Consider the following 19,961-nt stretch of genomic DNA (forward strand, 5'->3'; position numbering starts at 1 on the left):
CAAGCAAATAATTCAAAGTGTGTATCGCGATTAACAACCAAGGATTTGTTTAAAGAGGAAGTCAACCCAAACATATTTTTTTAAAGAATGCGATCTATGGAAGCCCACGAGTTGTATTCTGATAAATACTGCGTTTGTGCGATAAGAGTTAATCCACTCGTTTTTAGCCATCTCTGGGGGCGGCCATTTTGTCACTTCTGTCAACTGAAAATGACATCACAGTTTCTCAGGGCTCAGGTAACGACCAATCACGGCTGACCTGTTTTCTGATGCTGAGCCGTGATTGGTCGTTATCTGAGCCCTGAGCATCTGATGTCATTTTCAGTCGACAGAAATGACAAAATGGCCGCCCCCTGAGATGGCTAAAAACGAGTGGATTTTGCAGGTTAACTCATATTCCACAAAGGCAATATTAATCAGAATGCCGTGTTTCAACTAGTGGGCCTGCTGGGAAAAATTCTTGAAAAAAATATGTTTGGGTTGATTTTCTCTTTAAGTGGTTAAATGCTGCTGGGTTTAGAATCTGTGTGTTTTGCTTTCAGACAGGTACACATCTCCAGATCGTGCCTCAGGTCATCTATCCGCATGTCCTTCAGCTGAACCAGGCGCTCCAACTTGCTCACCTTCATTTGCAGGATCTACGCACACACACATACACACGCCAACACACAGATGGGAAAACAACAGGCAGTGTATTGACACAAAGTCAGCGATGCGTGATGAAAAAAGAGAGGAAGTGTTGCACATTTGTGTCCTTGTGTAGCCTCTTGCCTCACATGCAGATGTTGTCACACATTGAGAGTTATATCCGCTGAGGTGAAACTGACTCACTGACCACTGCTGACACAGCTTGTGCCATATATGCGTGCACACACACACATACACACACACCTGCAAAATGTCTATATGACCTGCTTTTTCCCAGCAGAGAATGAAAATAGGAAGACAAGTCAAGCGATGTGTTTCCCAGATTGGTGTGTGTGCGTGTGAGTGTGTGAGTGTGTGTGCGTGCGTGCGTGCGTGCGTGCGTGCGAGTACCTCCACTGTCTCCTGCAAAGCCATTGCCGCATGCTCTTTTTCCTTTAGAATTTGGCGTACAGCTGGGTCCAAGTTGGAGTAAAACTGAGCTGTGTGTTGTAGTTTGCTGCAACATTAAAGACCGAAAGAAAGTTTATTCAAAGTGGATATACAAAAAGTTTACACACCCAGTTGAAATGATGAAATGGAAAAATAGAGAGAAAGCTGAATCATGTCAGACATTTTTCCACCTACAATGTGAACTGTAACTAAACAATTCAATCGCAAAATGAAATCATTCAGGGGTGACTAGTACACACTTCATCAGTTACACTGTAATGAAATTCTGTATATTTACGGTGAATTTACAACAGTATCTTACTGTTTGTTTGTTTTTTTAATAATTGTAAATTCTGTTAAATATTCATTCATAATCACATTTACATAATTCATACATTTACAATTAAATCAGTCAGTTAACAAGAACAGTAGATAACTGTAATTTAACAACATAAAAATATGGATTGCTGTATATTTCTGATGTTAGAAAAGTATCTTACTTTGTGAAATACTGTTAAATATTCATCCCCGACGTATAAATGAACAGTTCATGCTTTATGAATAAACAACTGTAATTTAACAGTATAAAACAGTATTTTCTGTCAAGCGGTGGTGAGGGGGCACCGCATTCCTATTTCCTAAGCTTTATTTTGTTACCTCGTCTCCATTTTTAACTTGTCATCCCGTTTCACCTCCTCACGTACCATCTCGGACAGATATCGGGCCTCACTCTGGCTAAGCTCTGAAGCAAAGAGAAGAAAAACGTGACACTCCCTCCACAATCACGTCGACTCTTTTAAAGAGATGAATAGTTTGCTGTTGTTGGACACTCCAAGTAGTCCAGTAAATCTGCAGAGCACAAACAATGGGGGCAGAACGGAGTATGAGCGTGATGAGGAGAAGCAGAACAAGGGAGGGAAGGCCTTGAAGTTCTGCCATGTTGATTTTTGGTCAGTGATAAGGCCATCTGCTGATATAAGGATGTGTGCTCTGTGTCTCTGTGATAGCACGCGAGGTGGAGGGGAGGAGAGGAAAGAGGGGCTGGTCTGAGGTCATCTTACAAGGTTATTTGGCGTGGACGGATGAGGTGTGAGAATTGGAAGGGAGCCGCGTCAGCGACTGACGCCCAAAAGGTTGCGACATTGCTTATCGTGTGTGTGCGTGTGGTCACTATGATGTCGATAAGAAGACATGCTCTTCCAGGGCGGGTAGCTGAGAGGAGCAGGGGAAAATCCTCTAGAATCAGCATGTAAAAGTGTATCATATTTAGAGGTGAACAATGAATCAAATTCAAATCGACATCGCAATGTAGAAAAATGCAATTTTCAAATCGCAACGGCTGCAATTTTGAAAAACAGCAGCAGATTGGCAAACAATGAACAATTCGTGAAAAAAAGAGGCTTCAGGCTGTTTAATGCCCCTCTCATCAAACTAAGAGAATGGCATGTTTTCTATTTAAAACAACAACTAACTTAATGCTAACGAATTATGAAAATGGCCTTTGACATGCTAACGGTTAGCATCAATAGTCGCTGTGTTAGTCAACCCAAATATTTTTTTTTTCAAGAATATGTTCTATGCAGTTGAAACAAGGAATTCTGATTAATATCGCTTTTGTGGAATATGAGTTAAGCAGCAAAATCCACCCGTTTTTAGCCATCTCAGGGGGCGGCCATTTTGTCACTTCTGTCAACTGAAAATGACATCACAGACGCTCAGGGCTCAGATAACGACCAATCATGGATCAGCTTCAGAAAACAGGTGATCTGCACCCATCAGAGCGTACGCTTCCTCTCGCCCCAAGTTAGATGGGGTAGGCTCCAGCTCACCCGCGACCCTAATGAGGATAAGCACTATAGAAAATGGGTGGGTCCTAGATTCCAGGAATTCTACTGTGGGAAAATAACCAAGGCTGTAGTTACCTGTGAGAGTTTTCTCTGGGTTCCTGGTGTCATAGTATTCCAAATCCTGCATTGAAAATAGACATTAAGCAACACACATAGCACGCAATACATGTCTTGGTAGGCTTACATCACATACTGATATGGTGTGTGCCTTGTGGTCCAACTTTTGTTCTATCTTCTCCCTGAGGCCGCTCAGCACACTTTCGATTACCCCCGCGGATCGCAGTATGATCTTCTTCACCGACTTCTCAGGCACGTGGAAGTTCAGCTTGGAAAACACCTTCCTGTGTATGCAAGACGACGCTCAACAACGCAGACACACATCTGTTTGCAATTAGGAAACGAGCAGCAGATGGAAGGCGTTTTATACTGATGTTGCTTGTTGTGATGATAAACACTACAGGGATCCTCAGGGCTGGCTATGTGCCATTTAAATGGTCCGGGACAGTGTTTGGACTGGTTCTCACGGCCAAATGAAGAGAGTTAAGCTAAGTTCAGCCACTGAATATGTTGACGTGTCCTCTGGGAGTGGTGGTAGGGTGGCACTAATACTATACACGCTGAATTCCCATTGTGCTTATTTTCCATCAGTACAGTTTATGAGGTATACTGTAAAAAATATTTACGCTGTGTGAATTTGTTCCTCAGTCGTAGCTAAACAAAGACAGCACAGGAGCCCTCAAGTCAAGTGTGTTTAGGATACACACTCACTGGGCACTCACTTCATTAGTTACCCTTGCACAACTTGCGCATGGGTGAGAAACCTACATCCTGAGGGCTGTGTACACCCTGCGAAAGCATTTTTTTAATTTTTTTTTATTTGATGGATGAATGCATGGACGATGTGTTGCGTCTCGCCTGTTAAGGAGGTTCCAGTTGCTGAGCTTCTGCTGAGTGGAGCTGGCAGGAGTGTAGTTGTGCAAGTCAATAATCTTTGGGAAGAAATGTTTGACGACCTCAGCCACCATCACTACAGACAGAAAGCCAATACATGCATGAAATATTACAACTCATACGAATGGCAGACAATTAACTTATTTGCACACAATGCACAGCAGTGTACATTGGGCACATGCGCAGGGTACCACTGTACGTACTCTTTTTCATTAGATTATTTTACATGTTTGTATCTAACATTTATTAATATTTAGATATTTTCAGAAAATAAAATTAACAATAAAAACGTACAATAAACACAGAATACATAGCGAGTAGGAACTGACCACATCATTATTTATGCACACCTGAACACTCTTATGTCTGTCTCTTGTCAATCAAAATCAAGAATTATTATCTCTGTAAAAGCAGAATGTTCGAGACCGCTCTAACATGATTTTCATTAGACTGCGCAGGTATCCATAATGTGGATCATTGATGTCCTAGTTTTAGCTTTAGCCTAGCTTTAAATACCTCCGTCGCTGAAGTCATTAGCGATGTTTCTTTTAGGTCTTGAAAGACGAATTTTATCTATCCACGCGTACAAATCCTGCAACTCGTCCTCGTCTAACTCTCGCTCCATTCGCTATTCGCTTTTCTGTATACTTTATGAATTCAATTTTGACCGTTTCAAGCAACAGGCGATTTCGCTGGTTTGTTTTAAACGGTTGCTAAGCAACGCAGCGTAAAGGGCCCCAGCGGAAGGGCCATTACGTGAGCATACGTACGTATTACGTTGTGTACTAATTCAGTGTGTCATGCATGGTTTACCGACGTTTATAATTAAATACACACCACATTAATGTGGCAACGAAGTAACACACTTCACTGTGACTTAAATATGTGTACTATTTATTTTGAACAATAAAGACATTTCTAAGTGACTCCCAAACTTTTGAACGGTAATTTCTGATAGACTCAGACCTGACTTTCAGCAATTATATAAAATCAACCACTAAAGAATCATTTTACCAGCTGAAAAACATCTCGAGACTGAAGGGTTGCATGCTCCAAGCAGACCAGCAGAAACATCCATGCTTTCATCTACTGTAGACTTGATTATTTTCACAGTCTTCTAACTGGTCTCCCTCAAAAGAGCATCAAACAGCTGCAGCTCATTCAGAACGCTGCAGCACAGGTTCTTACCAGAACAAAGAGATCGGAATATATTACTCCAGTCCTAAAGGCTTCACACTGTCTCCCAATTAACTGTACAATATATTTAAAACATTTTCTACTGGTCTATAAATCACTGACTTGTGTGCGTCCTGAATACATTAATGAAATGCTGATTGAATATAAACCCTGTAGGGCTCTGAGATCTGCAGTCTTGGGTCACGTTTTCTCTGCTTTGCTTTTGAATGTTAACTGTTGTGTTTGTAAATGCTTGTAGCTAGTTGTGTCTTTGCTTGTGTAAAGCACATAGAGTTGCCTTGTGTATGACATGTGCTATATAAATAAAACTGCATAGCCTAGTGTATTGACTAAAAAGGATTTTTTTTCATGCTTACTGTAAAAAAAAAATCTGACAATTTCAGACAGATAAATTCTGCATCTAATACATAGCATATTTTATAAAAGGAAAAAAAAAGTGAACGCTAGCGCATGGCTTGAAATCAATTAGTTAACATCTAATGGCATTGCACTGATTTCATTGACTAGCCTGCTCACAGCCACCAAGTGGTATCTTCTATGGTATGCAGTGATGTATAGTGATATACTATTAATGTCCTCAAATAATTCCACAGGAGGAAAAGAATCATCAGGTTGTCTGTAATTTTATTTAAACACAAGCATGCACACATAATGTTTTTTATAAATAGAAATGAAACTCAAATTGAAATTTGAGTCCTCGTTGAATGAGTTATTATTATTACTTTCATAAGCAACGTGACGATGACTACTGCATAGAACATACAATCCTAAAAAATCCCTTGAGAAGTTAAAATCGATGTGTGCTGCAATGAGAAAAAGACAATTGCCAAGCACAAATACATACATTCATACAGTCCCACAAAATGATTCAAGGCAAATTCATATTATCTATGTCAGGGGTGTCCAAATCTGGTCCTCTGGAACATCTGTCCAGCCTGTTTTAGATGTTGCCCTAGTTCCAACACACCTGATTCAAAGGAGCGATCGTTAACAGGCTAATGTGCAAAAGCTTGCTGGCATCAGGTATGTTGGAGCTAGGGAAACATCTCAAATAGGCTGGTTTGGGTCTCCCAGGGACCGGACTTGCAGACCCCTGGTCTACATTGTGTCCACAAAAATCTTTAAAGTGCCCACGTTGGTGCCCAGAGATGGGAAATTCAGGTCCAGAAAGTAAAAACACTGCCACAGTTTGGCTTTAGCCACAGGTGCTTCTACTCAACCGGCAGGTAAACGAGCTCAGTTGATTAGAAGCACCTGTGGCTCAAGACAAACTGTGGCAGGGTTTTTACTTTCCGGACCTGAATTTTCCATCTCTGTTGGTGCCATATTTGAAAATCCCTAAACTTCTCTTAGTACCAAAACAATAAGAAAAGAGTTACAGCATCAGAAGTGCAATCATAAAGTGTTCACATATCTCAGGATCGAGGAGGAGGAGAGACGTTTCCCTTCAAACAGATCATCGTCATCATCATGGTGGCGCAGTCATAAGAGCTGTCAATTACAGTTTTAAAAAGAAGCAAGGCAGACGGCGGTAATCCTCACGGCGAAAAAAAAAAGAAGCACTTTCGCTTATTTTTGTTGTTGATCCTTCAAGATGGATCTCGTCCCTGCATGAACCAACACCAACGTCTCCTGAGAGCTTTTTTTTTTTCTTTTTAAGTCCTTGTAGGTGAGATAAGAGCATCAATGTCTGAGAATTTCAGAAGTGGAATGATTCCCCACGGTCATCTGGGTCGAATGGGTCGAGTCAGGGCAGCTCTCCCTGTAAGCTATAGAAATAAAAACAATCAGCAAGCACGCATCATAACGTTGCTGTCCTGTGAAAAACACAGATGTCCAATTTTCAATAATTTTCACGTTATTGGGTTGTCTGTAACGCAGAAATAAAATTCACGTAAAAATAGAAAAAATGAAAACAATGGACGTACGTGTTTTTCACAGGACAGCGACGATAAGTATCTTTCAGTACAATCTCCTCATATTGTGTAGACAGTGATGCACTTAGCACTTATGCTAGATTTAGTAACTTTTCAGACAACCGTAGCAACTTACCCCCAGAAGCACCTGGCAACAAATTTAGCTACTGTTAGAATTTGTTAGGAAAACTTTAGCAGCTTTTGATACGCGATTCAAAACATGCATGAATTCCCTTTCAAATGACAAAAAATATTTTCTTTTCTTTATAACTTTAAATAGTTCAACAATCACAGTCAAATCCAACTAAGTATAATATCCATTTATACGTCCATTTTCGCTAATGAGAGGGTCACGGGTAAACTTGAGCCTATCCCAGCTGACTGTGAACAAAGTAGTTGGCCACATTGTGTAGATGTCCCATCTCTTTTTTAGATACTGTATATTACTTGTGGATTCCTCAGGATAACAATGAGAGTCTGACACTGTGAGGCATAGCGGCGTTAGGGAAGCACCGCTATGGTATCAATACGTACCAGCTGAGTGTGAGGCAGCTGCAGTGGGACGGCGGCGGGCTTTGGCTTTACCGGAGGCGTGACGGGTTTTGACTTTGTGACCTGTGAGAATGCAAATGATTACATCAAAACAACAAATACATTGACTGAAGTGTATGATTAAATGCTGACTTACTGGTTTGGACGTAAGTGGCGGTAGAGGTCTGGATGGAGGTAGTGGCCTAGCCTGAAAGTAATCACAAATCAATATGTGACAACTCATATTACACGTTTTGGGACACACCTCTTAATGATAACCTAGGGCTGATAGATCCTGACGTTTCGCCTGACTCATAGTGCAGGAACAGTGTGGGGAAGTCCCTTTTTTGTTCCAGCCTTACCAAGCTATCTGACTTTTGCAGATTTGATACAAATAAAACATTGAGGAATTATTTTCCAGACTTTACTTTGTGTTATACAAAAACAAAGCAGAGTTATTAAGCAGGGGTGTAGCACCCGTGGGGGATGTGGGGGGGTTCAACGCCCACCCTTTTTCCTTATAATAGTGTTCAACATCCACGTTTTTGCCACTGTTTGGACCTCTCTGTTATCAACAAACACACACACTCTAAAATCATGCCCAAAAAGGTTAAATTTTTTTGGAGTAACTTTGACTCGCATTGCTGTTGATCCATATATTCCTCATGAACTGAGAGTATTATTAAAACGATTAGCCATTTTGCTAAGATTTGATTCCATAGCATTTTATATATTACCTCAGAGTAGACTGGCTTGCTCGGCACTGCTGGTGGTTGCAAGAGTGGTCTTAGACCCTTAAAAAAAAACACAGTTGAGACTTAAGTAGAAATGTAAACATTGAGGATGATAAGAGCGGCTCTTGTGGGGATTCTGTACTAATGTCTGGATCACGTTACCTGTTGGATCTTTGATGACAGAGGTACAGTTGGTTCCTTTCTGGGGGGCTGTAAGACACAACAAAGCGGAAAGAAAAGCATGATGAGTGTTTCCTTAGGAAGTTGACTTCGTAAAGACTTGGCTTAGTGACTGGAAAGTAAAAAGTTCCAGACACATTATGGGTCTTTGGGGGCAATGCTGCCGAGACAATTTGAAGGATTGTGTCTGGGACCCCCAAAATATGTATAATTTCCCCAGAATACACACGCTATATGACTGCGTTACATTCCTGCCAGTTGCCTGTCACTGGGATCAATTGGAAGCTACAGTTGGGTTTGGCATGGGATGCTAATCCAAGCACAGTAGAAAGTTCAAAGTCTAACAGCGCTTGGAAATTAAAACCACCCTCGTGTGTTGTCAGACTTCAATTCGGTGGGAAAAGGATACACTCCATGCGTGTGTTTTGGATCCATTATGAGCAATACAACTAACCCTCACTTCAATTCCAACATTAGGTGTCTTCCAAAGAAAGTGTTTTTACTGTATTTTAGTTTTCTACAGTTTTAACTTGTCTTTATAATTGCGTGACCTTTAGTAAATGCGAAAAGTGAAAATGTTGCTTACAGTACAACATTACCTGCACATACAATTATGTTTTTATGATGGTGACAGCTGGAACAAATTCATTCACTTCACGTGATGTTGTGGGAATAGATGAGTTCCTTTTGAACCTTTCTCAGTTACACTGCAGCCAATGCGAAATGCTTCATTTACTGACCATTTTTGACTACTACACCATTTCAGTACTGACGGGACCATTTCCCTCAGTGGATTTTCTCATAATATGAACTGGGCAAAACTCAGTGGCTTTTAAAACATTTCGAAGGGACTGCGCGATCTACGTGACGAACCTCAGGAGCTGTTCTGCAGGGTTTGAACGCCGCACTCGATGGTCCAACCACAGTGAAGGAAAGCGGTTTACACACTTGAGTGGCTGAAGACTCCACAAAGGTTGGCTGGCTGATGGCTGTGGAGCGAAGATGAGGGCTGCCCCGTGCATTGCCTGATCGAAATAAAGGATTTGTCTGTCCTGAGGTAGATTGGAGGCATCTGTAAAATAAAATACACACAGCAACTAAGATAAAAAGACACGATTATCCGTCAAGGTCAAGAAAGTCGAATGTCAAACCTCTTTGAAGGATGTAATTTCTGACTGCAGCACATGAAACCTCCAATGAGAAGGGCCACGACTATGAGCGAGCTCACAGCCAGTGACACAAAAAGCCCCAGTCCCCCGCCTGTAAACACACACATCGCATTATCCATCTCCATTCATTGCTTGAGGGAAGCAACAGTAAATCCCAGTTAACATCATTACTGTATCTGCGAAGGGGAATTCCATGAAATCATCAATACTGGTGCCTCTATTTGATCACAAGAGCACAATTGTCCGACTCCACGTGGAATACATTCCAAGTAATAAGTGTAGAAGAAAACAAGGCAAAATCACATCATGTAAAGCACATTCTCAACAAGTTCACCCACTGGCATGTACTCTATGTACAGTACACTGACTATCATATCAAGGTCATGCATGATTATACATGTGGAGCCACACTGTATTTGTCCTCATCTCTTTTTTTGTACTTCTACTCCTCTTTTTTTTCTTTCTGTATCTTTTATACAAAGAGAAAAATGCATCATCTTTGTGGTTTTATTTGTAAAATCTTACACCCAGCACCTTTGTGCTTCCATTTTCTATTACGACCATGATTATTGCAAAAATAATTTCCATTGAAATATTTAAAGGATAAATCAACCCAAACATATATTTTTTTCAAGAATATGTTCCCAGCAGGCCAACTAGTTGAAACACGGCATTCTGATTTATATTGCGTTGTGGAATATGAGTTAAGCAGCAAAATCCACCCCTTTTTAGCCATGTCAGGGGGCGGCCATTTTGTCATTTCTGTCGACTGAAACTGACATTACAACTGCTCAGGTAACAACCAATCATGGCTCAGCTTCAGAAAACAGGTCAGCCGTGATTGGTCGCTGCCTGAGCCCTGAGTAGTTATGATGTCATTTTCAGTGGACAGAAGTGACAAAATGGCCGCCCCCAGAGATGTCTAGAAACAAGTGGATTAACTCTTATTCCACAAACGCAATAATTATTAGAATGCCCCGTTTCAACTCGTGGGCTTGCATAGAACATATTCTTGAAAAAAATATGCTTGGGTTGACTTCCACTTTAACGTCTGTCTGAAAAATACTGTTACATTCGAGATCAATAAAGTTACTACCTGTGATTTTTACGAATCTATTTGAGGGAGAGTTTTGTATTTCTAAATGGATGACGCACGATGAACCTGGTGTTTAAAATGGCCACTATTTGAGAAATCACACATTAGAGCATACAGGTATCTTCACTTCAGTTCTTAATGAAGATGTTTCCTCATAATAAACTGCACTTAGAATGTTGGGTAAGTTATTTCAAGCTTTGACTAAGACTGAATTGACTACTGTATTCTCAGACACAAAGCAAACACCAGGGCATCTTGAATGTTCTCATTGCTTTTACTGTGGCATATGCTATACTTTTTAATTGGCCCTGCATACATTTAGGTGATGGACAATTATTGTATTCTTACATTACTAATTCCAATTTAAACACATTTCTCTTTCTTTGAAATAAACAATGGAAAATGAGGGATAGGAACCAAAATATTATATTTGTTTCTGTTGTGTACAATAAAAATATCATGAAAATAAATAAAAGTCGAATCAAATTAAATTACGGTAAATGGATTATGTGGACAAAGAGTATGATTAGAATGTAAAGTTAAAGCTTCCTGTGGTTGATCCTACAACTGTATGCAAGCACACAAAAATGATTATGTACAATACCTTCAGACACTTCCGATTGCAGCACATCACAGAAAGGTGGAGCCCAGCCAGGATCGCAGTGACAATTGCTCTGATGGTTACAAACCTGTTGGAGATCAATTCGGTCAGTTTGGGATGTTTGAAATATTTAGTGAGTGAGTGATTGAGTGAGTGAGCGGTTAAGATTTTCACCCCGTGGTTGTTGCATTTGGCGGAGCAATCACTGCTTCCATATGCTCTTATGTTTCTGACGTCATGACACTTTTGGTTGTAGCATACCTTAAAGATGGATCCAATACAAATTTTAGTGCATGTAGTCTAGGGAGGCTACAATCACAAGCAACACTTAGTTTTACCATATTGTTGCCACACTTGGTGCCAGTGGGCACCATGCCCAGGTCTGCAGGGTAGTTGTCTTCAAGGTTCATGGTCGCCTCGTTACATTGCTCATTTCCTACTTTGTATGACAACTTCTTGTATGTCACTGGGAACTCCCATCCGCCCGAGCAGAAAAGTGTACCGCATGATTGCTCTCTGCAACCAAACAACACAAAGCGATAAATCACAAAGTCAAGAATGCAACGCTGATATACTAATATGTCATTGTGTCAAAACCTACTGGCCAAAACATCTACGCATAAACAGGCTCTTTCTGCAACCTCCATACTGGAAGAAACAAGCATCTGCGGCGACTTCAGCATCTAAAAACAAAGCCGAAGTTTATTGACAAGTTCTGATACAGAATCAAAGGTAATTCTGTCGTTCTTTAGTAAGTATGTAAGGACATGTTATTTATATAGCATGTGTCACAGAACGTTTCATTGGGTTGAAATATAGAAACACAAACATTTTACATTCACCGTTAATAAAAGAAAAACACAAATAAATATAATAAATCTAATTAAACTAAACAATCAAGTCTGTTTGGAATGACTGCCTACACGATGTGTTTTAACTGCTTTTTAAAAATGTCTACAGACTCTAATGGCAGTACATTCCACAATTTGGAGCTAACAGACTGCAAGGATGGTGCGGATCCGTCTTTAAAGTGGAAATCAACCCAGACATATTTTTTTCAAGAATATGTTCCCAGCAGGCCCACTAGTTGAAACACGGCATTCTGATTAATATTGCGTTTGTGGAATATGAGTTAAGCAGCAAAATCCACCCCTTTTTAGCCATCTTAGGGGGCGGCCATTTTGTCACTTCTGTCGACTGAAAATGACATCACAAACGCTCAAGGCTCAGGGAACGACCAATCACGGCTCAGCTTCAGAAAACAGGCGAGCCGTGATTGGTCGTTACCTGAGCCCCTGAGTAGTTGTGATCTCATTTTCAGTCAATAGAAGTGACAAAATGGCCTCCCCCTGAGACTGCTAAAAACAGGTGGATTAACTCAAATTCCACAAACGCAATATTTATCAGATTGGGTTGTTTCAACTAGTGGGCTTGCATAGAACATAATCTTGAAAAAAAGATGTTTGGGTTGACTTCCACTTTAAGTTTTGAGGTTAGGCACAGCAACCCAGTGCAAGGGTGATATATTTGAATTTATGGGATTTAGACCCAAAAAATCATTTGAGTGTTCTACCTGGTCCCCAAAGTCTCTTGCAGTGTTGCTGCCGCGACGGACACTGTCCGTTGTAGCAGTACCCTTTCCCACGATTGCACGGCAGGCCGTTCTGAGCGTAGGCGTCGGGAGGACAGGAGGTGGACAGTCCAGTGCAGTGCTCTGCCAAGTCACAGTTTCCTGTCTTTGGCCGACAGACGCTGCCTGACGCTTTCAGCTGCAAATGGTGAAGGACCACAAACGCAACTAATCACACACAAGCGACGAGCCTGCAAATTATCACAGCCGCGTAGTCGCGCACTGAGTCTCACGCGGGGAGTGTATACGCACTTGACAGTTGTGGCAGCATTCACCCTCAGCACACTGGGCTCCTGCGCTAAGTCTGCAGTTAGTAGCGTTGCAACAGGGATTCGTGCATTCCTTGGAAGTGAGCATTACATTACAATCCGGCCTTGCTTGTTGAGCTTTGGTTATGTAAATGTTTGTGTGAGCGTGGAATACCTCTACAGTTCCGCAGTCGCACTCCTCTCCAGGCTCCAGGAAGGCATTGCCGCAAACTGGCCCACCGTAAATGCGGCCAGTGGAGGGGGTATCCAACAGACAGGCTGGGTTGATCTCCTCCAGGAACCTGTTGAGCTGTTGCTGACTGCAGCTGCTGAACATCTTTGGAGGCACGGCACTAGAGGAGCATTCAAGATGCCCTGACGTTTGCTTTGTGGTCGAGAATACCGTCGTCAAATCAGGCTTAGTCGGAGATTAATTCGCTTACCCAACGCTCTCTGCCATAATGCAGCCTTTTTTCGATGCGAAAGACCCACAGATACAATTTTCCGTATCATGAGACAAGCCCAAGTTGTGACCCATCTCGTGGGCAATTGTGGAGGACACTCCTATTGCGTTATTGTTATGATCCTGTGTGCACAGAAAAGGTGTGTCAAGACAAGTGAAACAGAAACACAGTGGAAGCCTTGAAAAATACAGAAAATACACCTCTGGAGGGCTTAAACTGCTGTCAAGTGTATTTACGGTTACTCTTTTTCTTATTTTTGCCTTGTGGACACTTAGCAGACTTGATTTTCAACATGGGCGTGTTTTTTTGTTTACCTACCTTTAACACTCGTGTAACAAAGAAATACAATATGTTCGAAAGTGGAGGTTTTTTTTTGTTTTGCCTTTTGTTTTGCTATTAATTGCTCAATTGAGTGAAACTGATTGTTCTTGATTAATCTGATCTTGAAGCAATACAGTATAGACAAAATGAACTGATGAGTCAGTCCTAACTAGCAAGTTGCTGTCTATAGAAGTACAACATGGCGTCAGCTATGGGAAATCCATACCTCCATTATGGCACAACTCCTCTGCACAACATTATTCTGATCAATATACTGTATTGTTTATAAATTATATATATAGTGTGAGTTGGAGTCTACCGAGCCAACTTTGTGTGAAAGACAGGGTCCGCCTTGGACTGGCCACCAGCCAATCACGGGGCACAAATAGACACAACCATTCTACTCGGATTCACACCCGTGGACAGCTATTTTTCAATAAACCAAACATGCATGTTTTTGGAATGTGGGAGGAAGCCGGAGTTGCTGGAGAAAACCCATTCAGGGAGAAAATTTAAACCCCATAGTACAATGCAGCCGAGATTCATGTGAGTCCTAACCACTACTCCATCGTGGTCTCATATCAATCAATATAAATATAAACAGTCAATCTAACCATAATCAATAATTAATCAATGAATTGATTGTAAATTTGTCCAACTTATAGCTCAAGGACATTTTGTCCAAGGCCCAACTATTCACAGCTGACAGTTTCTAAAGGTCTTCCGATGATTATGAATAATTGCATGAAAGAAAAGAAAGCACCCACCTCATTGACCGCTCCCGAGCTTGAGGTGCACATTGCATTTGTGTTGGCGAGACCAACCGTGGTGCCTTCGAAATCCAAGCCTCTAAACAATAAAAAGAGAACATTTTTCACATACTAGTCAGAGCAGATGAAAGCCTCTTCACGTGAGCCAAGAAATAGTCTTACGTGATGAATTGTGCATTGTCGTGCTTCATCCTCGGCAGGAGGTTCCGCTGGCGCCACTCGAGAAAGCGCTTGAGCGTTTCCTCGGGATTGGAGCTGACCTCTATTTGATCTCTGTACGACCAGATATCAAGTCCCACCAACATCACGCGGACACCCACAGGACGATACAGCTGCAACACAATAGCGGAGTTAACTTTAGATGCACATTCAAAGGGAGAGCAAATAAGTCGGATAACTTAATGCAGTATGTGGAGAAAAGGGCGAAAGCGAGTCAGACGTGACGCTACAAACCACATGAGTACCGGGGCTATAATACTGTCACAGACCACCACTGTTGGGTCTACTGTCTGATGAGTCACAAGCGTTGGCCCAATTCTTAGAGAATATGCAAACTTGCAAAGTGTGATATGTGTGAAACTCCTCTGCTTAGGTGTTAAGATTCACAGTTAAAGCGAGAGAACTTCTCCTTTTAATCGCTTGTCGAGAACAGACTGTATCAGCACACTTTTTCCTCAATTTCTGCTATCCAGACGCAAAGGAAATGTCGTGCGTGCGCAGGAAATATTCCCAGACCACATCAAGTAAATAGAGAGTTGTGTGAATTTTAAAATGAACCTATTTCACAGGAATGACTATTTCTGTATGTGTGAGAGAAACGTACCCTGTCAACGTTGTTTGCTATTTCAAGCACTCTGGCCTCCACTGTCCTTTTATTGCCAAATCTCTTGTACTAGAAGGAAACGATTTACATTAGTACAATTTCCTTACATAGGAATACATATTGTTGATTAAAATCAAATGTATAACTAATATGAGAAAGAGGAATCAAACCTCTGTGTTGTCGACCACTACGGCGAGCTCCACGGTTCTGGGTTTTCTTTCTCTGTCTTTAGTCTGGCCTCTGCTTCTCTGAGGAAGTTAGACATTTTACAAGGGGAGAAAACATTACCTGTAATTTCATTCGAAATGTACAGTAGGATGCTTGTAATGGTTGTCTTCCAGGTATGGGGATTATATATAAATTAAGAGAATTTTGACAGAACTGAGTAATTGTGTCTGTCTTAATGTAAAATTGAGTGTGCTACTAGGCTGCAATCAGCAGAGGCACTGTTGACTCTTAGCTACTTTGCTGTCTCAGAAGACCAACATGATGCCAGTAATGGGAAGTTGATCTATCTAGATAGAAAGATAGATAGATAGATAGATAGATAAATAGATAGATAGATAGATAGATAGATAAATAGATAGATAGATAGATAGATAGATAGATAGATAGATAGATAGATATATAGATATAGATCTATCTATCTAGATAGATATCTCTATAGGTAGATAGATATAGATCTATCTATCGAGATAGATATCTCTATAGCTAGATAGATAGATAGATAGATAGATAGATAGATAGATAGATAGATAGATAGATAGATAGATAGATAGATAGATAGATAGATAGATAGATAGATAGATAGATAGATAGAGTGTATGTATGTGTCCATGCTGTGTGGGTCTTTACCAGACTGCTGAGCTGGAACAGTCCAGACGGACGAGCGCCATGATCATAGTACATGGTTGTGTTTCCATGGGAACAGGAGCTCCTCTTCCTTCTCAGGTGTTTGTAGTTGTAAACTGCATGAAGACCCTCATCGCTGTGAACGTTAGCCTGCTGTGAGGCCAGGGGTTCTATCAGGTACGTCTGATCCTGGAGGTGCACAAACCCCCTGCAGGGAAAAACAGGAACTTCAGAGAGGGGGCAGAGACCAGCATGGTCCTAATGTCAAACTGAAATCCCTTTTGCAAGTCTTGTTAATAGAAAATACTTGCATGCAATATATAACAAAAGGTTAAGACTGAGACATCTGGATCTCAGACACAGTCATACTCAATACTCATTCTAATGGAGGAACCGGCTGCGGTGGAGTCTGTATGTAAGTAACATGCTGGACATGAGTCATGGTGAGTAATCTCAAGCCATAATGGCTTTAAGTGAATTTGGCATGCCGTGCTGTGGCAACAATAACCTGTTTGGAATCACTTTTACAGAATGGGGAGTGGGGGGGGGGGGACTTACTTTAATCCCGAGCACAGCTCCATGCTGGCGGAGGAGTCGTCCACTCCCACGACATGTCCATGGTAGTAGCAGTGATTCTGAACATGTCAGGAAAAGACAGATTTGAACACAGATATCCCAATGACAGCATAACACGAGCCCAAGCTTGATGTGTTGCACTTTATGAGTCATGGTCAGAGGGAAATGATGAATCAAGAACATACATTGGCATTACTAATCAAGTTCCTGTATGAGCATTAGATGAAGGAACTGTGTCATTGAGTAATCAAAGGCAGCTCACATGTGAAAACGTGGACCACTTGGGTGGATATGAAGCAAATTTGAGCAAAGTACAATGTGTATGGGTATGATGCCACAGGATATCCTGTACTTGATGAAAACCTGCAACACTTTCCTGTGTTGAAACCACTACACTTGAAACGATATGACCATAAAGTATTTGGACACACTCTCAAATTAATATTTAAAGCGGAAATCAACCCAAACACATTTTTTCCAGAATATGTTCCCAGCAGGCCCACTAGTTGAAACACAGCATTCTGATTAATATTGCGTTTGTGGAATATGAGCTAAGCAGAAAAATCCACCCCTTTTTAGCCATCCCGTGGGACGGTCATTTTGTCACTTCTGTCGACTGAAAATGACATCACAAATGCTCAGGGCTCAGGTAACGACCAATCATGGCTCAGCTTCAGAAACCAGGTCAGCCGTGATTGGTCGTTACCTGAGCCATGAGCATTTGTGATGTCATTTTCAGTCGACAAAAGTGACAAAATGACAGCAATATTAATCAGAATGCTGTGTTTCAACTAGTGGGCCTGCTGGGAACATATTCTGGAAAAATTGTGTTTGGGTTGATTTCCGCTTTAAATATTAATTTGAGAGTGTGTCCAAATACTTTGTGGTCATATCATTTTAATGACTCTTAACTCTTATTCCACAAATGCAATATTTATCAGAATGCCTTGTTTCAACTAGTGGGCTTCCTTAGAACATATTCTTGAAAAAAATATGTTTGGGTTGACTTCCACTTTAATCAATCCAGGGTTAGACTACACTAGTCATCGTCAACTGGTGGGTCACAGCCAACCATCCCTTTTTTATAGCGCTTGTCCTCGTTGGGGTCGCCGGTGAACTGGAGGCTATCCCAGATGACTTTCCGATCACAGAGCACATACAGACGAAAAAAACATTCGGCGCCACATTTAGAGTCTTCAATTAATCTAACATGCATGTTTTTGGAATGTGGAAGGAAGCGGGGAAAAAATACACAAGCACAGTGAGAACATGTGAATGCCGCACAGGAAGCCTGAATTTGAACCCCCAACATTGGAACTGACTTTTATTTACTAATCTTTACACATGTAAATATCATTTTGTCTAAAATAAAGATTGCACTTGTAATTACTTGCAATCACGTGTTTATGACCACTATTTTTGAAAAACAATTATTTGCCTTGTCTGACTTCTACAAAAGTGGGTCACAACTTAAAGACCATGGGAAAATGTGGGTCCCAAAGGGTGACCAATTGAGAACCTCCGGATTATAGACCCCTTAGTCATCTAAATTCCTTATCTTATCCAGACATGTCAGACCAAAGTGAGGTTCCAACTTTGGGAATTGTTTGGAGATGCCCGTTTTATACAAAAGAAGGCTCATAGAGGCATTCTTGGATTAATTCAACCTCATATATATATATATATATATATATATATATATATATATATATATATATATATACATACATATATTTATATACGAACAGATTATATATACATACAATATATATATATATATATATATATATATATATATATATATATATATATATATATATATATATACATACATACAGTTTATATATATATATCGTATATACGCTCCAAATTGTACACAATCTTCATTAAACAACACATACCTCAAGAGCAGGCGTTGCTGTTAGTTGGGTGCCTTGCTCGGAATAATGTGTCACAGAGAAGGTTTTTCCAATAAGATCCCTGAAATCATGAGGTTGGTTGAAAGTTCAGCAAATGTAAATACAGTATGTACATGAACATGCACTCAAATGGACACATATACAGTAAGCCCCTCTTACTTGTTTCTCTCCAGATGCAGTGTGCAATTTTGTCCTGCAATCATCACAGAGTACTGCAGTACATCAGGATACTTCTACACAACACACACAATATTACATGTACATACTGTAAGTGGTTTCAGAGGTTAGTATGTGGGGTTATGCTGTTGGGCGTGTGTGACTGTGTGTGTGGGAAGGTGACTTACCTGATGGGAGGCACCATTAGTGATGTGAGATGAATTCTTCAGCTTCTGAGGTGTCACTGTTTGATACTTCATCACATGAGGTAGAGTCCACACACTCCCTGCAAATAGGAATATCCCAATGAGCCAACAAAGAAAGAAAGCAGAAACAAAGAAAGAATATAGAAAGCGAGAGAAAAGGAGGGGAAAAGAAAGAAAGAAAGAAAGAAAGAAATACCCCATGCGGAAAAGAAAATCCATATCAAATATCCAAAGTGGGTCATGTTGCTAGGACGGACTCAGTCATTGTGAGCTGAAATGGTCTGAGAAAATGCCGAAGACTATGCGTATCTCCGCCCCTCTATGTTGTAATTTCCTCAAACTGACACTGACGCGCAGAAATCACAAGAGAATTAATAAAAAAAAAGATCTCCAACAGTGCATTTGAGAAACCCATTAAGTATTTTGTAGGTTAAAATTAAGACGGATAGGTTTGTTTTCGTATGATTGTTTTCGGTAAAAATTCACAAACTATCTATAAAACCAAAACATTAGAAATACAAACACAAATTATTTAAAATGAGTGGTCATCTAATGAAATAAGAAATACAATATATATATAGGACTGCATTCTGACACATTAATGGGGCGTAATGTCAAATCAAATTTAAGCAACGAATGAATGGCCAAAGTTTTTGAGCAGCATGTTTTTTACCACCTGCTGGCCATCCTTTTGTAC

The 19,961-nt window shown here is 40.7% G+C and overlaps 2 protein-coding genes across 3 annotated transcripts; both read right to left on the bottom strand.

Moving 5' to 3' along the window:
• Positions 1-327: 327 nt before the first annotated feature.
• Positions 328-4,582, bottom strand: spef1 (sperm flagellar and cilia associated 1). Of its 2 annotated transcripts, none has more exons than XM_086045299.1 (7): positions 4,392-4,582; positions 3,840-3,951; positions 3,118-3,265; positions 3,000-3,045; positions 1,735-1,819; positions 1,039-1,144; positions 328-638 (listed from the first exon to the last, which is right to left on the bottom strand). In XM_086045299.1, exons 1-7 carry the CDS (start codon positions 4,498-4,500, stop codon positions 501-503), a joined length of 744 nt encoding a protein of 247 aa, XP_085901425.1. In that variant the 5' UTR covers positions 4,501-4,582; the 3' UTR covers positions 328-500. The 2 variants fall into 2 exon arrangements, with proteins under 2 accessions (XP_085901425.1, XP_085901424.1); XM_086045298.1 differs by having other exon boundaries at positions 3,109-3,265.
• A 1,730-nt stretch (positions 4,583-6,312) lies between these two features.
• Positions 6,313-19,560, bottom strand: adam8a (ADAM metallopeptidase domain 8a). Its single transcript, XM_086045682.1, has 25 exons — positions 19,461-19,560; positions 19,247-19,344; positions 19,062-19,135; positions 18,885-18,963; positions 16,966-17,042; positions 16,411-16,615; positions 15,726-15,803; positions 15,556-15,624; positions 14,895-15,064; positions 14,730-14,811; positions 13,621-13,763; positions 13,353-13,530; positions 13,182-13,271; positions 12,873-13,068; positions 11,901-11,982; positions 11,638-11,815; positions 11,474-11,560; positions 11,303-11,387; positions 9,585-9,693; positions 9,307-9,505; positions 8,416-8,463; positions 8,257-8,313; positions 7,677-7,727; positions 7,523-7,603; positions 6,313-6,841 (listed from the first exon to the last, which is right to left on the bottom strand). Exons 1-25 carry the CDS (start codon positions 19,504-19,506, stop codon positions 6,797-6,799), a joined length of 2,607 nt encoding a protein of 868 aa, XP_085901808.1. The 5' UTR covers positions 19,507-19,560; the 3' UTR covers positions 6,313-6,796.
• Positions 19,561-19,961: the final 401 nt, after the last annotated feature.

This window comes from Filicampus tigris, chromosome 11 (genome assembly GCF_054856515.1).
Source record: "Filicampus tigris isolate MCC_2025a chromosome 11, RoL_Ftig_1.0, whole genome shotgun sequence".
NCBI lineage: Eukaryota > Metazoa > Chordata > Actinopteri > Syngnathiformes > Syngnathidae > Filicampus > Filicampus tigris.